At 43.6% G+C, this 21,484-nt stretch overlaps 1 protein-coding gene across 2 annotated transcripts in view; it reads right to left on the reverse strand.

The window, feature by feature from the left end:
- Positions 1-1,467: 1,467 nt before the first annotated feature.
- Positions 1,468-21,484, reverse strand: part of LOC120052357 (phosphatidylinositol 4-phosphate 3-kinase C2 domain-containing subunit alpha-like) — a 64,546-nt gene continuing 44,529 nt past the window's right edge. Inside the window, exons 16-33 of one of the 2 annotated variants that reach the window (XM_038999214.1) lie at positions 19,280-19,468; positions 18,869-18,962; positions 18,660-18,754; positions 17,859-18,039; positions 16,735-16,839; positions 14,156-14,248; positions 13,348-13,477; positions 12,806-12,942; positions 12,235-12,404; positions 10,619-10,775; positions 9,804-9,913; positions 4,919-5,126; positions 4,560-4,684; positions 4,208-4,325; positions 4,021-4,102; positions 3,838-3,947; positions 3,453-3,578; positions 1,468-3,030 (exon numbers count right to left, since the gene is read on the reverse strand). In XM_038999214.1, coding sequence (XP_038855142.1) covers positions 2,848-3,030; positions 3,453-3,578; positions 3,838-3,947; positions 4,021-4,102; positions 4,208-4,325; positions 4,560-4,684; positions 4,919-5,126; positions 9,804-9,913; positions 10,619-10,775; positions 12,235-12,404; positions 12,806-12,942; positions 13,348-13,477; positions 14,156-14,248; positions 16,735-16,839; positions 17,859-18,039; positions 18,660-18,754; positions 18,869-18,962; positions 19,280-19,468 — 2,413 coding nt within the window. In that variant the 3' untranslated portion in view covers positions 1,468-2,847. Of the gene's footprint in view, positions 3,031-3,452; positions 3,579-3,837; positions 3,948-4,020; positions 4,103-4,207; positions 4,326-4,559; positions 4,685-4,918; positions 5,127-6,534; positions 6,819-9,803; positions 9,914-10,618; positions 10,776-12,234; positions 12,405-12,805; positions 12,943-13,347; positions 13,478-14,155; positions 14,249-16,734; positions 16,840-17,858; positions 18,040-18,659; positions 18,755-18,868; positions 18,963-19,279; positions 19,469-21,484 lie in introns of those variants that run through there. The other variant, XM_038999215.1, reaches the window with a different exon arrangement.

Consider the following 21,484-nt stretch of genomic DNA (forward strand, 5'->3'; position numbering starts at 1 on the left):
AGGCTAATTGACATAATTTGAGTCAATTGGAGGTGTACCTGCGGATGTATTTCAAGGCCTACCTTCAAACTCAGTGCCTCTTTGCTTGACATCAAGATGAAAAAAAAAAAAATCAGCCAAGACCTCAGAAAAAAAATTGTAGACCTCCATTTACATTTACATTTAAGTCATTTAGCAGACGCTCTTATCCAGAGCGACTTACAAATTGGACCTCCACAAGTCTGGTTCATCCTTAGGAGCAATTTCCAAATGCCTGAAGGTACCACGTTCATCTGTACAAACAATAGTACGCAAGTATAAACACCATGGGACTACGCAACCGCCATACCGCTCAGGAAGGAGACGCGTTGTCTCCTAGAGATGAACATACTTTTGTGCGAAAAGTGCAAATCAATCCCAGAACAAGAGTAAAGGACCTTGTGAAGATGCTGGAGGAAACCGGTACAAAAGTATCTATAGCCACAGTAAAATGAGTCCTATATCGACCTGAAAGGCCACTCAACAAGGAAGAAGCCACTGCTCCAAAACCACCATAAAAAAGCCAGACTACAGTTTGCAACTGCACATGGGGACAAAGATTGTACTTTTTGGAGAAATGTCCTCTGGTCTGATGAAACAAAAATAGAACTGTTTGGCCATAATGACCATCGTTCTGTTTGGAGGAAAAAGGGGGAGGCTTGCAAGCCGAAGAACACCATCCCAACCGTGAAGCACGGGGGTGGCAGCATCATGTTGCATCCTGAGGAAAGAAAATTATGTGGATATATTGAAGCAACATCAAGACATCAGTCAGGAATTTAAAGCTTGGTCGCAAATGTGTCTTCCAAATGGACTTTGACCCCAAGCATACTTCCAAAGTTGTGGCAAAATGTCTTAACAACAAAGTCAAGTTATTGGAGTGGCCATCACAAAGCCCTGACCTCAATCCTATAGAAAATGTGTGGGCAGAACTGAAAAACCTGACTCAGTTACACCAGCTCTGTCAGGAGGAATGGGCCAAAATTCACCCAACTTATTGTGGGAAGCATGCGGAAGGCTACCCGAAATGTTTGGCCCAAGTTAAACAATTTAAAGGCAATGCTACCAGATACTAATTGAGTGTATGTAAACATCTGACCCACTGGGAATGTGATGAAAGAAATAAAAGCTGAAATAAATCATTCTCTCTACTATTATTCTGACATTTCACATTCTTAAAATATAGTGGTGATCCTAACTGACCTAAAACAGGGAATTTTTACTTGGATTAAATGTCAGGAATTGTGAAAAACTGAATGTGGAGGAGTTAAAATGGAGTGTCGCCTTGCTAACATCTAAAGTGGAAGTCGCAGGCTTTTTTAATTTCCCCTGAAAAACGGAACATCCGGTTGTTGGGCTATGGAAATATAGACCTTTCTCTCAATGAGAGTCAATATCACAGATTATATTGGCCCTTATCCAAAATAAATTATAAAAAACAATGTCACAATCTTTGTTCAAAAAACATTTAATTTGCTTTAGGAAAGAGGGATTACAGTACACACCGATTCATTCGGGTTAAGGTAACCAATTAAGAATAAATAACTGGCCATGTTAATAGAAACTCATATAGTCATTAAAATAGAAGATCAAGTCTCTATTCATAGCGTGAGTGATGCTTATCAGAATTGTCTTTGTTGACATTCTCTTGAAAACCCCTCCTGGATTAATTCATCATTTCATCTTTAGGTTTGTAGGCAGCTCAGAGGAAGCAGTGTATCTCCTGACCTGGATGTCTTCCCTTTTTTTGTCCAGATAGCTCCAGGTCAGAGTTACCTCTTGAGCACAAATCTACGATCAGCTTACCCCACTCTAAATTCTACCCTTAAAACCAATAGGAGGTGAAATAAAAACTGGCATTGGATCAGCGTTGAGGACACTTGTCTTCCCCAAAAGTGTGCAGTGAAAAGTCAAGTATTTACCATAATAAATATATGGTAGTGTGCATACAAGTGGGAGCCGACCGTTCCAACACCTTCTGATGCTTGTCCAGAACCCTTCTCACACTGAGAACTGTTGACATTATTTGACAGAATAGATTAATTTTTTCAATTGGGATATCACATTTATTTTTTATAAAACACATTGCAATAAGGCTAAAGTGGAGTGTATAAGAGATTGTGAACACAAACAAGGCACCATGATCGGTTCCCCTTTGGGAGAGTGGTTTGCCATCATCATCATCATCAGTTCTATTGGCATGTGATTGGGAAACACAAGAACACTCTTTCCTGGAGTCTGGTTTGTGATGGGCACATTACCAGACGTTCTCAGCTAGCTTAGCAGGAAACCAGACGCTTCCTATTTGTTTACATAGAAGAAAAAAAATGTAAAAATGAGCCACTATAAAAAAAAAAAGTGTCAATCTATATATACTCTTCTGAAGGTAAGATGTTTTGGTCCTCGAATGTCAAAATGTACAAAACATTACAGCTCTCGTGTTAACAGTTTAGGACAAACTAAATAAGTGGAGATTGTTTTCTACAATGAGAAAAAACCTTGATTAGTGAGGGAGAGAGAATGGCCCCACCCAGAATAAACCCCTAGCCCCCATCTATCTAGGCACTTGTGTAGAGCTGAAAGGTCGGCGCTACAACCATATTGCTTATAATTCTTTGAGATCTACATGAAGTGCCAAAAGGGGTAAGGGGTTAGGGGTGGTTTCTGGACAGGGCCTTAAGGTGTAAGGGGTGGTTTCTGGACAGGGCCTTGAGCTTGAGGAGGAAGGGGAAGGATTTGAAGCACCACCCTGGGGTGTTCCTGCTGCCCTTAAATAGGTGTATCTTAAGAGTTTTCTTGATAAGCAGCGTTTTTCTCAGGGGGAGTCATCTAGAAGTAGGGCACGGCGGTCAGCTTGTACCACTTGATCGTCTCCTTGCTGAGGTCGAAGTCTTTGAGTGTGAGCGTGACGCCGCCTAGGTAGCAGTTCTCTCTCAGCGACTCGGCACTGAGCACGCTCAATTGTAGCTCCCGCAGCCCCAGGGTCTCCTTGCTGTAGCCACTGTACACCAGCTGAGGAGGAGGAGGTAGTCAGACTAGTTAGCACATGCTAGCAGCAGGTGGACTGAGTTAGCAGCAGTTTGTATAAGTTAGATCAGTCACACAAGCAGATCAAGAGAACAGTTACAAAGTGACACAGCAGGTCAGTACACAAAGCCGTTAACTATGACAATTTGCTACAGGGCCCTAATGGATTTAAAAATATATATTTGACCTTTATTTAACTAGGCAAGTCAGTTAAGAACAAATTCTTATTTTCAATGACGGCCTAGGAACAGTGGGTTAACTGCCTTGTTCAGGGGCAGAACGACAGATTTGTACCTTGTCAGCTCAGGGATTCGAACTTGCAACCTTTCGGTTACTAGCCCAACGCTCTAACCACTAGGCTACCCTGCCGCCCCAACTGACCAACATGCCACACTGATTTCACTCACCATTTCGTTGAAAGTGGGGTTCCTGGTCTTCCTGGATATCTTTGTTTTGCGCTTGGAGGTTTTGTGGGGGTCTGGGAGCAGGTAGGTTTTCACATAGGGGTTAGGGTCTGTCCCCTCCTCAGATACCTATGAGCAGGCGGATGTTAGTTAATGGAGCATTAGCTAAGACCAAACTGAGGATTCACGTTCGTAATTCAATCCAATACAACTTTATTCATCCCATCAGGGGCAAATAAATGTCCCTTGAGATATGTTTAATGGTAAATGAACCACCTTAGCCCCATCTGTAAGGCTGAGGATAAAAAGTATAAATTCATTATAAAAATGCCAAAAGTTTTGAGTGGTGCGCTAGTTAGGATTGGGCCCTGTGAGCCACCGTACTCACCAGGTCCCGGATGTGCATGACCATGATAAAGAGTGTGCTGTTCCTGTAGGACACGGACAGCTTCACCTCCCCCTCCACTCTGCCGGAGGTGGGACTCAACGGTGGCGTATCTGCAGAACAAATCACTTTAAAAACTGTAGTGGCGACAATGATCATACATAGAGAGAGTGGGCTCAGGTTTACCTGGTGCTCTGGCCGTCGCCTCCAATCCTTCCGTCTTGTCGTCTCTCGCGATCGGATGGAAGAATGTATAGATAAGATCACACTGATAGAGAGAAAATGATCAGTGAAAATAGAGTGCGTTGGGCTTTTTACTTGTGTGTGTGGATGGATGGATGGTAAGGTGGGTGGGTGTGTTTGTGTAAGTCACCTGTGTGACCTCTGTGGAACTCCTCAACAGGTTTTGAACATAACCGTTGAGCTCAATCTTCCTCTTGGCTGCCACGTCCTTGATGTGGGTACGGCCCAGCACCATCCTATTAGGGAACCTAGGGAGGGGATGGGGAAAGATTAGTGCACTAACAAGAAGGGGGCATCTGTGGTACAAGTGGGAGCTATCTTTGGTGTATCTCCCCCTTTGGCTTTCTAAGGTCCAATAAGGCAGACTTTCAACCTTTACCACGTCTTTTTGGGAACAGAGTAATGCTATGCCACTTGCAGACAGCCTCAGGTTCTAGGTTCTCCACACGTGTGTCTGTCTGTTTGTGTGTGTCTGTGTGTACCCTGGCAGCTTCCACAGAGGGAAGAGGATGCACAGCTTGTTGTGGAGCTCCTGGAACTCATCGAAGGTGCGGAAGAGAAACTGGGCTTCGCTCTGCCCCTCTCGCAGGAGCCTCACCACGTACGTCTACAGGAGGGGGAGGGAGAGGAGGAATTTGAGCTCATCTTAGTCAGAATTCCATTAATGTTGTGACTTGTCTATATAGTTTGATTTACACAAAGAACTGTGTATGCCAGATATGTGTTCTTCTGGCATCCTATAGGAAAGCTAGGCCCTGTCAGTGAAGGAACAATGAGACCATGGTGTATGAAAACACATCAGTAGACATGAATATATGTACGTCTCTGGTTGGAGACTCACGTAGTGCTTGTCGGGGTTGTATCTCTTCTGGAAGGAGAAGATGGAGGCATCGCGGATGCGCCCCTCCTGCTTCAGCGCGTAGGTCTTGGGGGAGAAGGAGAGGATGGGCTCATCGTTGGATGGCAGGCCTGAGAAGCGCAGCTGGGCCAGGTTGTGGATGAAGAAGTTGAACTTGGTGGCCACGCTGCCCAGGCTGGATTCGATCAACCTGGAGGGAGGGAAAGAAGGTTAAACTTCAGACAAAAGGGAGTATGTTTTTGAATTAATCTATTACACAGAGGGAGAAGAGAGACAGTAGGTAAATGGTAGATAACATGGCTAATAGCAGCATTTCACATCAATGTTTTAGGCTAGTAACTGGGAGTTCTAAGGCGTTCATAATGTTATGTTGCGGTTATGTTGCCCACTATTTGGGAAGCTATAAAAAATATACACACACACACTAGATTACTAACAGGGGGTGCTGTTTTGAAGCCACTGTAAATCCATCTTGGTACTCCACCACCATTGTAAAAACTAGTTGGGAAGCTATAAAAAATACATTAGTCTACATTTGTTCTTGCCACGTTTATTCTTAAGGAATCAAAAAATATATAAAACATTTTCTGGATGAAACATTGAATTTCACATTACTGCTAGAGAAACACAGAATAACAGATTCACTACATGGAACAGTCCCCAAAAAATCTAAAGGAAGTTTGTTCTGAAGTGTCTGTCCTATCTGAGAGATACATTTATCCCTTATTTTAGGTACTAAACTTTCTCCATATATACACTTCCATTCATTTTTCAAACTGGCACTGGGGATATTCAGGTGGGTCTTGTGGGCATCCCATCATGTCTGAGAGAGTCTCAGCTTTCCACAGAGGGGTCATATTAGTGTGTAGCCCAAACCGATCAGACAGAAGTCAGACGAGTCTAGTGAGTGTCCTAGAGCAAAACGGAGAACACCATCGTGTTCTTAAGTCTCAGCTTTCAATAGATGATAGTTTGTAGGCCAAACCATTCGGACGCTACAGACATTTTCATGAGAGACTGAATATCGAGATGTTTCATGGTCTGACAAACACCGCTCTAGCTCTGCCACCTTTCACCGCAGAAGCGGAAGAGCGATATCGGCGGATTGATACACAGCCCATGCAACAAAAAAAAAACACATATCTCGAGCTTAACCAGATGGACTTGTATGTGTATTTTTTTATTTTTTATTATGTTAGATTTCTGAGGGGGCGCAACCATGAAAGGCCAAGGGTTAAAGTAATTTTTTTTTAGAAAGTACTAATGTTACTGTCCTCACTACAACAAAAAAGTATTTATATACACATGTAATTTTGTCATTGAAACATTTCAATGAAATACTATAGAATTCAATTCATTCCTATGGGGACTGCTTTACTGTCTTCAAAGCCTCTCACTAGCCAATACATAGTATCAGCAATCCAGGTAACATTATTATTACATTTTTATTTTATAAAACCATTTAACAAAACAGAACATACAAAGGCATCACACAAACATTAACTACATCACACCTGCCCAGACCCTGTGGTGGTTATTTCTGTATTATCAAATGAGGAGAGAAACTCATCACACAAGTCAGAGTTATACTTAAACTACATCTTTATTCACTTATAAGGGAGCAGGTCAATACAACACACACAAGGTGAATTGAGTGATTGAGTGCTTGAATAATACAGAGACGCAAGAGGTTTATATAGAAACCCAAGAACTGCTTAGTCTTGGTTGGTTCCACCCCTCCCCAGCAAATCAAGGCATCATAAGCTTCCTTGTTTTCTTCTTGTGGCCAGGTGTATCGGGTCATAGCGGACAAACAAGTGATATGGGCAGTTCCGTTTACTCCCTTCTCCAAGCTAGCCTTCGTTCTCCCCACAGCTGTGCCCTTGGAAGATAGTAAATGAAAAGGATGGGCTGAAGAACTGTGGTCACTTCTCAGAGGCTCTTTGTCATTTGCCGTGTGATCAGGTTACTCAGAAGCAGAGAGACATTGAAACAATACAAGTCTATCTGTTCCTCAAGCTTATCTCTCTCTCATGTCCTTGACTACAAGACCAGCTGCGGGGAGTGAACGTGGAAGAGGAGAACCATCCTCTCTCAGAAGCACAGCATTTGCACGAAAGAAATGTCTTTACAATTTGTTAAGCATATTAAATTGTTAACTATTAATATTAAACAAATCAGGTAAATAGTGATTTCTCTCACAACCCTTCTCCAGGGCCCGCATTACTCTCCGCCACATGGTGTCAAAACGCACCATAATGTTTCTATCCATCGCCCACACACTTTCAACACTTAGATAAAGCATTTGACCTTTCCATTGTGTTAATGACGGAGGATTGGTTGCAGTCCAGGGTTTATATACATCATTGTTATGCTGCCACCAGCTGGGCATTGTGGGGAAAGTCGACAGTTTCCACTATTCCATTTCAGCCAAGTTTTATTTTATTTGAGACTACTGATTGCCTTTTTCAAGTGAAACTAATTCAAGCTACTAAACAGAGTAAGAGTTAAGGATGTCTTCTTGTGCATTTTGCACAGTAAGGCAGAACAATGGCTGTGACAGAGGCTCAAAGTGGAGCAGTGCACCTTGTTTCAAGATATTCACCAGAGAGTTTGTGAAAAAACAAACACTTGACAGACAGTACCTGGTGAAGATGGTGGCCTCTAATATAATATATTATGTTGAAGGTAGATTGCGCTTCCTATTTGGCCTTCTTTTGAAGACTGCTCATTAAGAAATGCTAGCGGCTATGACTCAAGCCAAACGAGTTGTCTTGAGGTTGTGTTATGTTTGCATTTCGTATCCTGGGAGGTACTGTTGTTTGTCCCTCCTGAGTAGTGTTGCAAAATTCCTGGAACTTTCAATAAATTTGCTGGTTTTCCCGAGATCCTGGTTGGAGGAATCAGGAGGGAATAAGCAACCCTAAGTTACCGTAGCAACTTTCTGAAAATAGTCACTTAAAAGTTAGAATTAAACTACGATAAATCAAAAAAATATGTAATTCATTTAGACATTTTTGAAAAGGTCTTAGCCGCGCAATTTTACATCTAGCTAATGTTTTTGGTGCAGTATTTCTCAAGTGAAAACATTTGCAGGAAAAACTAGACGGTGCACTGCATATAGTCAATCGAGTCGGGAAAGTCTGGCTGCACGCTCAAGACTGATCGCTGAGAACAATAACATGTCTACAACTTCCTCATCAGCGGTCAAAGTATCGTAAATAAAGCACAAGCAACATGATGTTTATCAGTGCTCAAAATCACTAGCTGGCAAGCTAAGTTCCAACTCAGTGTCTGTCAATGAAGCTAGCAAATAGTAGCTAGCAAGCACATTGAGCAGCCAGACCAATATCAGCTTATCATGTCCCCGGCCGAGTGGCGACGTGTGCTTCAGTGCCATTTGGTTTTTAACAACTTTCTCACTATCTATTAATAATAACAGTGTTTCATATCAGGTCGGGGGAAAAACAAGATGCTCGCAAATAGGTTTTGGAATATTGACAAGTTGCAGTTAGGTGTGTTCTGATTGTTTCAATTCTCAAGTGATTGAGCCAGTGGCCAACCCATGAAGGGTTTAGGGCCAAGGGTTATTTCAACATAACATTGGTGACGTGTTGTCTTATGTAAACAAGTCTGAGGGGCTGCGTAATGGGCAGGTCTGTCTCACTCTCAGGAGGTTCTGTCTGCTATATGATTGGATAAAGCACATGGAGCTGATTGCATGAGAGAAGCAGCTGTTACTGGCATGATCGTAATCCATACCCAATACTTCAGTCACAAAAAAAAAAAAAGTGTTTTGCGCGAGAGACTTTATGACCAAAACAATCCTATTAACACTAGAATGAATGTTTCTGACCAGGGGTTGGAACCCAAATTATTTTCCAATCATTTAGTTCTGAACAGAACCATTCTTTTTTTCGTTCTGTTCCACTCTTCAGACCAGCAAAATAAGGTTCTGAACCGGTTCACCCCCCCCCCCCCCTAAAAGTAACAGGGGGGGGGGGGGGGGGGGGGGGGGCTTGACATTAAGTTACTTAACCAAACTTTGTGGATAGAGCAGCTTGCTATGGCGTGGGCACGTTATTTACATGCATTGGACAGACAAGCGTAGGACGCAAGATGCGAAATTTTGCAGGTGGGGAGAGTGCGAAAGAGGATGGCTTGGCTTGAAGCACTGGGCATCTTTTTGTTATGACATGCATTATCTGAATAAGGCCCACAGAATTATACCTACGGAGGACAGGCTTCTATGGAGGAACGTTGAATGTCTTTGTTGGACCAAAACTAGCAAGCTTGTCTGTAGAGCGGCACCAGAATAATAAAAGAAAAACACGTCTTACCTTTTTGTAGTTAATAAATCCAATGTGAAATGTGATAACTTTAGTATCCTTAACTAGCTTTGAAAAAGTTAATCCATTCTTCTCTAATTAAAAATCTCTCCCCAATTTCTGAGTCACACTTGTAACGTCAGTAATAGTCTAGTAGAGGGGGAGGGGCAGGAAGCTCACAGAGGCAAAGATTTTCAACTGGCAGGCAGACACTGGATTAAGTTTCTGAGTGACAGATTGAGGTCTTTGCATAGGCGCTTTGTTGCATTTTTTGTGTGACTGTAAAAAAATGCCCAGAACATAAAACAACATTAATGACCTGTTCCCATGCTTTTAAAATAATGCTTCTGTTCTGAAACAGTATAGATCAAATTCGTTCCCGGTTTTGATTCTGTTCCTAAAAATATTACGCTATTTTCCGGTTTGGTTCCAACCCCTGTTTCTGACTATATCGATGCCACATAGGCTGTTTAAAACCAGATAAGTTGGTTCATAAGGGGCAGTTGAACTTTAATATATGGTAATATGTGTCTATGTACCTGGTGAAGAAGATGGTGGCCTCTGCGTCGGTGGTCTGGGGCTGCAGAGCGTCGTATACATACTTCAGGTCCTGATTTCCCGTCAGCTCTGGTAGGCCTGACAACGTCATCTGTCAATCACACACACGTTAATTTGTTTTGAGACAGTAAAAAAGGGTTTTATAATTGCAAATGCAATACATTATAATGTACAACAAAATTATTTAGTAATAAAAGACTATAAGAACCAATGATTTGAGGAAGGTAATACTGTAGCCAGCAAGGTTTGATTCGAGGCTAGAGTAGAGCATTTGAATCACTAAGGTACACAAGAAATTCCTTGGGCCATCACCAAGGCCTAACAAAAAAAATTACCCAGGCAACAGGAGAGTAACCATTACCAGTTATTTACTAGGCTGGCATCACACTTTTAAAAACACTTATTTCATGAAGCAGTCTCTTTGTGACCCATCCATCCGTCAGTGGTCCCGTGACCCATCCATCTGTCAGTGGTCCTGTGACTGATCTATCTTTCAGCTGTCCTGTGCACCTTGGCCTCCATTGGTGTGAATTATTTATTATTGGTATAAATTATTTATCATGCAAACTCAAGAAATGCCAGGTAAATTCCTATAAAAGGCCAATGTAGTTGTACGACTTGAACTTGGTCTTAACTAGTCTGGTCCCAGATCTGTTTTTGTTCCATTTCCGACTTCTTTGGTCATTGTCACGTTAAATGTTTGGCATGACAACAACCATAGGAGTAGGCTATACAGTACATGCTGATCTGGGACCAGGCTAGAACTGGAACTTGACAGCAGAGTTTTAGTTATTACCAGGGAGAGCAGGTTGAGGATGAGGCCTGAGTGTTTGCGGATGAGGTTGTAGGCCTGGGAGCACAGGTCCACAAACAGCTGGAAGCGACTGGTGGGCCTCTCTCCCCCGTTGATCACGTAGGCCATGTCAGAGGTCAGCACGAATGGAGCACGGTCCCTGGGAGAAGGGGAGGGAGAGAAAGGCTCAATAAAACATGGGACACATGTAACCTGGTTAAATGGTGAGCATAGCGTTCAGTCTGGTTTAAAGCTGGAATCCTTAAATGGTGAAACTGCCACGTCTGTTTGCAATATTACAACAACAAAGTTACTACAAACTAAGTTTTCTTCCCTCAGACATTGACGTGCGATAGAACAGCAGAATATCTACTGCACATGTTTATATACCACGACACTCCTCACCTCCACTTCGTCAGCAAAACTAAAACAACAGCGGTGGGGCGGACAGTGCCACTGTTTCCATCTTGAACCAAGATGGGCCTACATGTCATTTTGTATGGACAGCTGAGAACAACATGCAACCTACTTTCTGTTTTGCCTCTTACTTCCTGGTTCCCCAGGTCTAAGTCAGAGAAAGAACACTCAGGCCCCATCTTGAGTGCAAATGGTTCTCAGAGCACACGTCCTTGTCGTCAATAAACCTTTACTTCTAGTATTTTAACTGAGCACACAATTGACTTTTACTAAGGAGTGGGAAGAAACAGTAAAAGTTAGGGGGGAGGGAGTGAGGGAGTGTGCTAGAAGAGTAGTGGGTCAGATTTCAACCCATGCTAACACTGTTACAACGTGTGTTCTGAAGGAAGCAGCTTACCCATGCTAACACTGTTACAACGTGTGTTCTGAAGGAAGCAGATTACCCATGCTAACACTGTTACAACGTGTGTTCTGAAGGAAGCAGCTTACCCATGCTAACACTGTTACAATGTGTGTTCTGAAGGAAGCAGCTTACCTATGCTAACACTGTTACAATGTGTGTTCTGAAGGAAGCAGATTACCCATGCTAACACTGTTACAACGTGTGTTCTGAAGGAAGCAGCTTACCCATGCTAACACTGTTACAATGTGTGTTCTGAAGGAAGCAGATTACCCATGCTAACACTGTTACAACGTGTGTTCTGAAGGAAGCAGCTTACCTATGCTAACACTGTTACAACGTGTGTTCTGAAGGAAGCAGATTACCCATGCTAACACTGTTACAACGTGTGTTCTGAAGGAAGCAGCTTACCCATGCTAACACTGTTACAATGTGTGTTCTGAAGGAAGCAGCTTACCTATGCTAACACTGTTACAATGTGTGTTCTGAAGGAAGCAGCTTACCTATGCTAACACTGTTACAATGTGTGTTCTGAAGGAAGCAGCTTACCCATGCTAACACTGTTACAATGTGTGTTCTGAAGGAAGCAGCTTATCCATGCTAACACTGTTACAATGTGTGTTCTGAAGGAAGCAGCTTACCCATGCTAACACTGTTACAACGTGTGTTCTGAAGGAAGCAGCTTACCCATGCTAACACTGTTACAACGTGTGTTCTGAAGGAAGCAGCTTATCCATGCTAACACTGTTACAACATGTGTTCTGAAGGAAGCAGCTTAGATAACCGTAGGTAACCTTCTTACCTTTTGAAGCTGCCGAACATCTGGGCGTGGCCCAGAAACTTGCCAAAGTCGATGTGGAACATGTGACCGGTGGAGCGCAGCATGATGTTGTCGTTGTGGCGGTCGCAGATACCCAGCACGTAGGTGGCCACGCAGCAGCCCGCACACGAGTAGATGAAGTTCTCCGAAGCCTGGACACACACAGAGAGGGGCAGAGTCGTCGTCATCAGATACACAACATTTTCACACTATCATGCCGAGCCAAACCAAACTGTGCTGGATTGGATTTCTTTGGTTCACATTGCCCTCTTCAGCGCTGTTCCAGCAACTATGGTGGATGTTTAACCAGGGCAGCTCAGAACAGCTTGACTTGGCGCCATTCAGCTCAGTGCATACGTAAATTGGGACTTTCAGCTGAATCATGCATTGATATCAAGGACAAATCAGTGTGTAACATATGCACATTGAATACAGACAAGAAATAAAGAGTAGAAGTCATCGTCAGTTGTTCATCTTCCCAACCTCACCCTCTGTAGGAGTCTGTGTTAGGGTTCAAAGGTCAGAGGGTAAAGTTTCAGGGTCAGACAGTTACCTTGTCGTACTCGTCCTCAGCAGGGTTGTACTTGCGGAGCCACTCCGCCAGGGGCTTGTCCTTAAAGGAGCCCGTCACTCCGTACTCCGCCTGTATTTTCCTCAGGGTGTCGGAGGACGGCACCAGCTCCACCATTCCTGGCAACACACATACAGAACCACGTCAAAACTGCAGGCATGGCATGAGTACACATTTAATTATAAATGAGTAAACCGGATGTAATATGACACAGAGCACCAAGTTCATCAGCAATCATCTAACAATCACCCATTGAAATATGGCCGTGACGGTGCAGTGGCATCCATTTTGAGCTAGTTTTATAAGAGCCACAGAGGTTGTTATAGAGCCACAGAGGTTGTGTTGTTATGGGGACAAACAGGTTTCAGTAAGTTTAATAAGGGCCAGAATGGTAGGGGCCAGAATGGTAGAATCAGAGCCACAGAGGTTGTGTTGTTATGGGGACAAACAAGTTTCAGTAAGTTTAATTCAAGTCAGAATGATTTAGCTGGTGATTTGAGTGTTCTAGTCTGTGTGTGTAGTACCGTTGTCTTTCCCGGTGGAGATGCATTTGAAGTTGACGATGCGCAGGTCCAGTCCCTCCTGAAGCCAGATGCGGTCCATGACCCGGATCATCTGCAGAGCCAGCATGTCCTGCCTCAGGTCCTCTCCCACCTAGTAGACCACACACATTAGTTACCATCCACAGAGACTTATTTGAATATTCTCCTTATTGAGTTTCATTCAATCTGTGTGTCTGCAAGTCTGGTCAAACAAAGACTCCCGTACACATTCTATCGTCAGTGCCTGGTGTTATATTATGCCACCAGGTGGTGCCGTTTCAACTATGAAAGACAATGCAAACGAGTGTAGTAACTGATCTCTTCCCTATGGGGAAGATAATGGACAATGCAGCATTGACATTAAGCTGTTATAGCATCAAAACACAAAGGGAACTCTTTAGAATGTATTCCTGCATTCCTTCAAGCTTCAAATACTCCAGAAGGAATGGTGAAGTCTGCTGTAAGTCATGCAGAGAATGTGTTCTAGAACGTGTCAAGGTATTTCATGGATTACTTAGTATTACATTTGTGATAAATTGCTTGTCTATGGAACTTTGCATCTTTTCAGAGACTCTGGCTCCATAGAAATAGAACCTAGTAGTCTAATCTGATAGCTATTGTATTTGTATGTGTGGGCCCCTATTCACAAAATGTGGCCAAGAATATGAGTGTTAATATAGGATCAGCTATTTACAAGGCAAAACTGGTCCTAGATCAGCACTCTAACTATATCCCAGGTGTGTTTAAAGTAGGAATGCTGATCTAGGATCAGCGTGTCCCAGCCACCCACCTTGAACATGACGTTGATCTCCTCTCCCAGAGGGTCGGAGTTCACCAGGGCCAGCTTCAAGGGCACCGCGTTGGAGTTGAAAAAGGAGCACGACTGTACGTGCACGAACACACACAAAGAGAGAGAGCCCCTGTGGTTAGTTATACAAGCCTTCCTTGGCCCCTGGGAGCACTAACCTGCTTTAGGGAGACAAAGGGTGGATTTTATTCAATGAGGGGGCATCGCCTTGGCTTGTCTGGTATGAGATTGTGGTCAGATACACCGCTGAGCAAAACACATACTCCAACAACAAATCCAAACACACTTCCCCAGCGGTGCGAAACACTCAGACAGGAAAAGAGGAGCAATCGGGGACAGGGAAGAGCGCACACACACAGGCCCAGATATTGTATTCTAGTCAATGGCCTCTTACAATAGGAGGTGGTGTTGGGTAACTAAAGTGACCTGTAGTAGATGAAGTGCCAGTCAGCATTTGGATGGTAGAGGTTATGGTGACATCACCAGTCACTAGGACGACTACAGTATGTGTCAGGGTTTCCGTCAGGATTTACATTTACCGGACATCCATATGCATTGGGTGCGAAACACATTAGGGCGGCTACCCACAGGGCTCAAAATCATATTTACATGATTGTAATTAGTCTTAACAGAAGAGAAATTAGCCTAAGCAAAACATTGCCCGTTGGGTCTTGGATAGTACTAACATGGTCTAGAGACTCTCCATGTCTAAGAAAAACATTGCCCAATGCATCTTCATCCCTGCTATAAATCATAAATAAAATATAATTTAAAAAATAAAACATAATTTAGCCTAGAATAACAAGTCACCTACACAGTAATTAAACAACTTCAAAATATGTGTATAAAATAATTTGAGAACAACCTGTCTTATAGGCTATTTGTATGAACATTTTCATTATTAAATAACAAAACACAGCTGTTTACAAATACAATCTAGGCCTCTCTAATTGAATCTCTTTGTAATTTAGCATCTCATTTAAATTTAGCCTAGGCATGAACATTTTAATTAGGCCTAACAAATAACAAAACTTGGTTGTCTACGAACACAAGGGCCGGCCAGTCATGGCTAGAATGGATCCAGCTTTTTTTCAAATTAACGCCAGATTTGACTTTTTGTAGCAGGTTAGGATAATTAACGTAGCAGGTTAGGAGACTGAGGTTAGGTAAAGGGTTAGTGTTCGCTAAAATGCAACAAACAAAAAAATACTTTTGATGTTAATTTGACAAAAGCTGGATGCCTTCATCACCACAGCAGTGGAAAGGGGACACTTACATAAAATTAAAATTACATTAAGAAACTATATGTAAATAAACTAAATGAATTAAGGCTGGTTCATTGAGCGAAAGCTTATTTTTGTGAAATGAGGCCATGCATTTATGAGAGCACTTGATTCCAAAGTTCAAATTTTATCTCACCCTTTACAGTTCTACTTGACGTTAATACATTGTGTTTACTGTAATTTGAACTATCGTGTGCTCGTGACTCGTGTCATGTGGCTTATTGATTACAACTCTGTTTCCTACTATAGGCAGATGGCTGCCTAGTGATTGCAACATTGTAACTCCGCTGTGAATAGTTGGCAATGATGTTTCGTTTCCAAGTGCAACTGAATAAGCTCAACTGAAATGCACAAATTGCGCATGATACAGATCATTACTCAAGTCCAGGGCTGCCCAACCCTCTTCCTGGAGATCTACCGTCCTGTGGGTTTTCAGTCCAACCTTCTTCCTGGAGATCTACAGTCCTGTGGGTTTTCAGTCCAACCTTCTTCCTAGAGATCTACAGTCATGTGGGTTTTCAGTCCAACCTTCTTCCTGGAGATCTACTGTCCTGTAGGTTTTCAGTCCAGCCCTAATTTAACATACCTGATTCTACTAATTAGCTATTCAACAAGACCATAACTAGCTGAATCAGATATGCTAAATTAGGGTTGGACTGAACACCTACAGGACAGTAGATCTCCAGGAAGAGGGTTGGACAGCCCTGCTCTAGTCTATCAATCCATTCCAAATCTTTATACTATACATGAGACAGGGGTGGCATATGTTGGTCTTGCCTAGGGCGACAGCAGAACTGCTAGAGAAGGGCCTGAGGAACAAAATTAGCCTGTAATTGACTTGCGTTTGCAGAGGACCTTGGCCTGCTCAAAGTGAGCTTCTGCTGTTGGGAAGTCAAAACTGTCCAACTCCTTGGAGCAGCTTGATGCACATCAGCCTTGTTACCTTGTCCTCAAGAAGGAGCGATCTGGAGGCTGTCTTCACTCTGTTTTGAAGAAAGAATCCCCTCTCGGCGGACACACAATTGCAATGGATTTTTTCAGACAATTTGGCGGGCAAGAATTTTATTTATCCGCTTTACATAGATTTTTTTAAATAATAATTTTATTTATTTATTTTTATTTAAAATCGGCCAAAAGCTGGCTAACAGAAACCCTGGTATGGGTCATAGCCCATATGTTGTTGAGATGGTAAAAATGATTTTGATGGTCAAATGGGCATTTGCAGAGTGAATGGTCAAGCTTTGGGTCACTGTTTCATTTGGTGGACAATGGACTTACCTTGATGTTGAGTTGTTTGGCCTCCAGGCTGGGGCTGAGGGGCAGCCTGCAGCTGTTCCTCTGGAAGAATGACTGCACCCTCTCCAGACCCTCCTGGAGCACCACCTGGACACACACACAAATAGTTGAATTACTGTCAACCAATTAACGTTTTACAACGCTTTATTTCATCGTTTAGCTGATATTTACAACGGAATTACAAGGTAAAAATGGAAACTTAAACACAATTGGTAAATAACTGGTACCAAATTAAATAAAAGTGATTTTAACCCCTTCAGTCCCGAGACCCCAGCCAAAATCCTATTTCCATTTATCTCCATGTCCAGCCCTTATATTTAGCTTCACAATGAAGTGTTTTACAATTTTCCTTTCAGGACAACCAACCAGGGCTAAAAGTAGAACACAACACTATTTGACAAACAGTTGCATTCATGAGTTTTATTGACAAATGTCAATAAACAAAATAAAGTCTGCTCAAAATGAATTTACATGAATGCTGTAAGCACAGAAATTGTTTGCTCAGTGGGAAATTAATATCCAACTAGTCAGTGACAACTCTGTGGAGTTTGTGACAGCAACTATGTGAACTTATTAAAGTATTATAGACACTATGTCCTGGGATTTCCTTTGATCTTCTACGTAGAGGAACCCCGTACCTTCTAACAACTCTTGTGTAGCTTGTGAGCATCATAGAGCAAAACATGTTACATGTGCATGTTCGATAGAGTCTCAGCTTTTCATAGATAGGTTTTAGTAGTTTGTAATTCAAACCATTCTGACTACAGATGTTTTTGTAAAAAAAATACCTGGCCCCGGGCCCCATCCGAGAGCCGCCCGTCTCACAAACCCCGCTCTAGCTCAGACCCGGTAAATTACACAGACGGTTGGTTGGTACCAACGGATGCCGAAGAAATAGACGAAGTCTATAGCTCAAACTCACAATGTTTAAAAGGGGTTTGAGGTCCTAAATCACATGGGCGGGACTCATTGGGTTAACAAGACATCCCTACCATAAGTAAATACAAGATGAACAGCTGACTGTAAAAGAAAGTGTTACCAAGCCCTTTTAGAGGCTCCCTGAGGTATAGGTTGGACATTCTAGTAGTGTTTCCTAGCCCCATCACCTGTCGTGTGGAGCCCCCGGCCTGCCGGACCTTCTCGGCCAGCTCCCCCAGCAGAGTGACCAGGCGGGTCTGTTTGTCCAGCTCATCCCGGAGGCCGGCCCCACACAGACACAGCAGGGACCCCAGCACTTGGTCGTACCTCCGGCCAAACGCTGGGTCTAACACTGCATCTCTCAGTAGCCTGGTGGGGGAGAGAGGATCAGAGTACAATGGGATCGGACAAAGCAGTTGATATCGCTAATAGCTCCGTATAGATTACTGTGGCTTTTTAGACACAATATCCTTACTACATGTAGTCCTACGACAGTTCCCAGCCTAGATACTGACTTAAAATTCTCTGTTTTGGGTGTCCGGGACAAGCACACTACCTCCTGTTCCATAAAGGTCCAGACCACTTAGCAGACGACATGTACATCTATATACTATGCTACACAATATATTATGCTATATATTATACTTAATAAATAAGGCCCGTGGGGGTGTGGTATATGGCCAATATATCACGACTAAGGGCTGTTCTTACGCACGGCGCAACGCAGAGTGCCTGGACACAGCCCTTAGCCGTGGTATATTGGCCATATACCACAAACCCCCGAGGTGCCTTATTGCTATTATAAACTGTTTACCAATGTAATAAGAACAGTAAAAATAAGTGTTTTGTCATACCCGTGGTATACGGTCTGATATACCACAGCTGTCAGCCAATCAGCATTCAGGGCTTGAACCACCCAGTTTATAATATGCTATGTTATATACACTATGTTATATACTATGCTACTAGTTCAGTGGGTGGAGACTCACCAGTACAGGTAGTGGGCGATACTGACGTTGCCCTGTGCTCTGGACAGTAGGAACATGACCAAGGCATTCTTTAGGTGACACTCAAACTTCAGGGCCTGAGAGCCAAAAGAACATGGACAAGGAGATGGGGTGAGAAAAGCATTAGCAGTCACTAACAAACTGATTTCCTGTGTGTGTGTGTGTGTGTGTACACACTACAGACTGTTTACCTGCACTAGCTGAGGCAGGTAGTCGGCCAACTCGTCATCACTGGTGGATTCGATCCAGCTGACAGCCACACTCCTCACCTCTGTGTCAGCAAACCTGCAGGACAGAAACAAAGACTGACAGAGTGACCTTCAACCTATGTTCCTTACAGTAAAGTACAATCTGACTGACTACCATTTATTGAACTATAGTCAAACAGGTGATTTAATTAGTATAGGTTACATTCTCTTAGATCTCAAGCTAACACACACACAGAAATATAAAGACTCCTGTGATATCAACTTGCACCTCCCATTTTACAAATCAAACTTTTTTCTATTGACCATAAGTCAAACTAGAGCTCTCTCAAACAACTTGTGTTCAAGAGAATCTGTGTCTGTCTGTCTGTGTGTATATGTGTACGCCACACGTACTTAGCGTCAAGCAGCTCCAGAGCACAGACTGGTTGGAGCGAGGGCCAGTGATGGAGGAGGGAGTGGATCTCAGCCATGCTGCCCCAGTCCCAGCTGGGGGCGCTGGCCAGCACCTTGGGCAGGCTATGGGTGTGTGCCCGGCAGTGGTGCCGCTGATCCCACAGCAGCTGGCGGTCGGCCCGCGTCAACCTGTGAGAGGGAGGGAAGAGGGAGAGGCATAAACAATAAAATCAATTTTATTTGTATTTTTTTTCTCCCCAATTTCATGGTATCCAATTGGTAGTTACAGTCTTGTCTTATCGCTGCAACTCCCGTACGGACTCAGGAGAAGCTAAAGCCGAGAACCGTGCGTCCTCCAAAACACAACCAAGCCGCACTGCTTCTTGACACAATGCCCACTTAACCCGGGAAGCTAGCTGCACCAATGTGTCGGAGGAAACACCGTACACCTGGCGACGACCGTGTCAGCGTGCACTACGCCTAGCCTGCCACAGGAGTCGCTAGTGCGCGATGGGACAAGGACATCCCTGCCGGCCAAACCCTCCCCGAACCCGGACAACGCTGGGCCAAATGTGCGCCGCCCCATGGGTCTCCCGGTCGCGGCAGAATGTCTAGTGGCACAGCTAGCACTGATGCAGTGTCTTTGACCACTGCGCCACTCAGGAGGCACCCACAATCCATCTTTATTGATTTGTCAAATAGAGATAATGGAAAACGTTAATTTCGCTATTACAGTACCCCTCATACTGTACATACACATGACCGGCTGGGAGCAGCACAGGGTCCACCACAGAGCAGGTTAGGGGTTAGGCTGGGAGCAGCACAGGGTCCACCACAGAGCAGGTTAGGGGTTAGGCTGGGAGCAGCACAGGGTCCACCACAGAGCAGCGCCCCTGGAGCAGGTTTGGGGTTTAGTGCCTTGCTCAATGGCAGTAGGTGAGTCATAGGATGGGTCAAAACAGACCACTGCTGACAGGGTCATCACTATCTGGCAATAGGATGGACAGCAGTGTGACATTATCGCTACCAATGCCAAAATGCTTCAACCTTACCCAGTCTAAAGCCATCCACTAGTTAGCAACGTACCCTCTGATGATATACCCTTTATTGCACATGTTAGTACGTCCTTTGTAACTTGGTCATCTAGAGACTATCCATGTTAGTGAGTCCTTTGTAACTTGGTCATCTAGAGGCCATCCTGGGCGGCATGGGCTAGTGGGAGACCAGCATGGGCTTTTTGGAGTCTTATACCAGCAATTTCCTTTCAAATCAGTGAAGGGAACTGAACAAGTGCACACTAGCTGAAGTCTCTTGTTCTAAGAGAATCTTAATGACTCAGAAATACACGCTAACAAAACAGACGGCAAAAGAAGAAGTTCAAACCACAGAAGGTTAACATGGGAGTAAATGAGAGAACGCTCAGAGAAAGTCAAAGCGATTAGTGCCTCAGAAGAAATGGCTCTCTGTGGAGGCTGAAAAAGGCTAATGGATTTGGCTGGCAGCCTGGCAGAGGTTGGCAGTGGGTGTAAGTGGGCATTTATATGCCCACAGTTAAACGTCTGGGGGAACAGACACTCTGGAATGAAAACAGATAGATGTCTATGGTCTGGGTCTGGGAGGACTGGAGAGTCATTTGGGGATGAAGACTTGAAACTTCCATCATAACATCCTACATAAGAGTGTTATATGAAATTCATTGCTATAAACCTGGACTTGGAACTACTCTTTGGGTGCAGGTATAGGGCACCAGCCTGCAAGAAAAACACAACTAGACAATAATTTGTGCAAGGTGTGATATCCCTCCTAAACAGCTGGTTAATGTTCCTATCCACCCAGCCAGGTGTGATATCCCTCCTAAACAGCTGGTTAATGTTCCTATCCACCCAGCCAGGTGTGATATCCCTCCTAAACAGCTGGTTAATGTTCCTATCCACCCAGTAAGGTGTGATATGTCCTAGAAAAAGTCAAGATATGTCACGGCAGCAGGAAAAGTCAAGATATGTCAGGGCAGCAGGAAAAGTCAAGATATGTCAGGGCAGCAGGAAAAGTCAAGATGTGTCAGGGCAGCAGGAAAAGTCAAGATATGTCAGGGCAGCAGGAAAGGTAAAGATATGTCAGGGCAGCAGGAAAAGTCAAGATATGTCAGGGCAGCAGGAAAAGTCAAGATATGTCAGGGCAGCAGGAAAGGTAAAGATATGTCAGGGC

This window comes from Salvelinus namaycush, chromosome 8 (genome assembly GCF_016432855.1).
Source record: "Salvelinus namaycush isolate Seneca chromosome 8, SaNama_1.0, whole genome shotgun sequence".
Classification (NCBI taxonomy): Eukaryota; Metazoa; Chordata; class Actinopteri; order Salmoniformes; family Salmonidae; genus Salvelinus; species Salvelinus namaycush.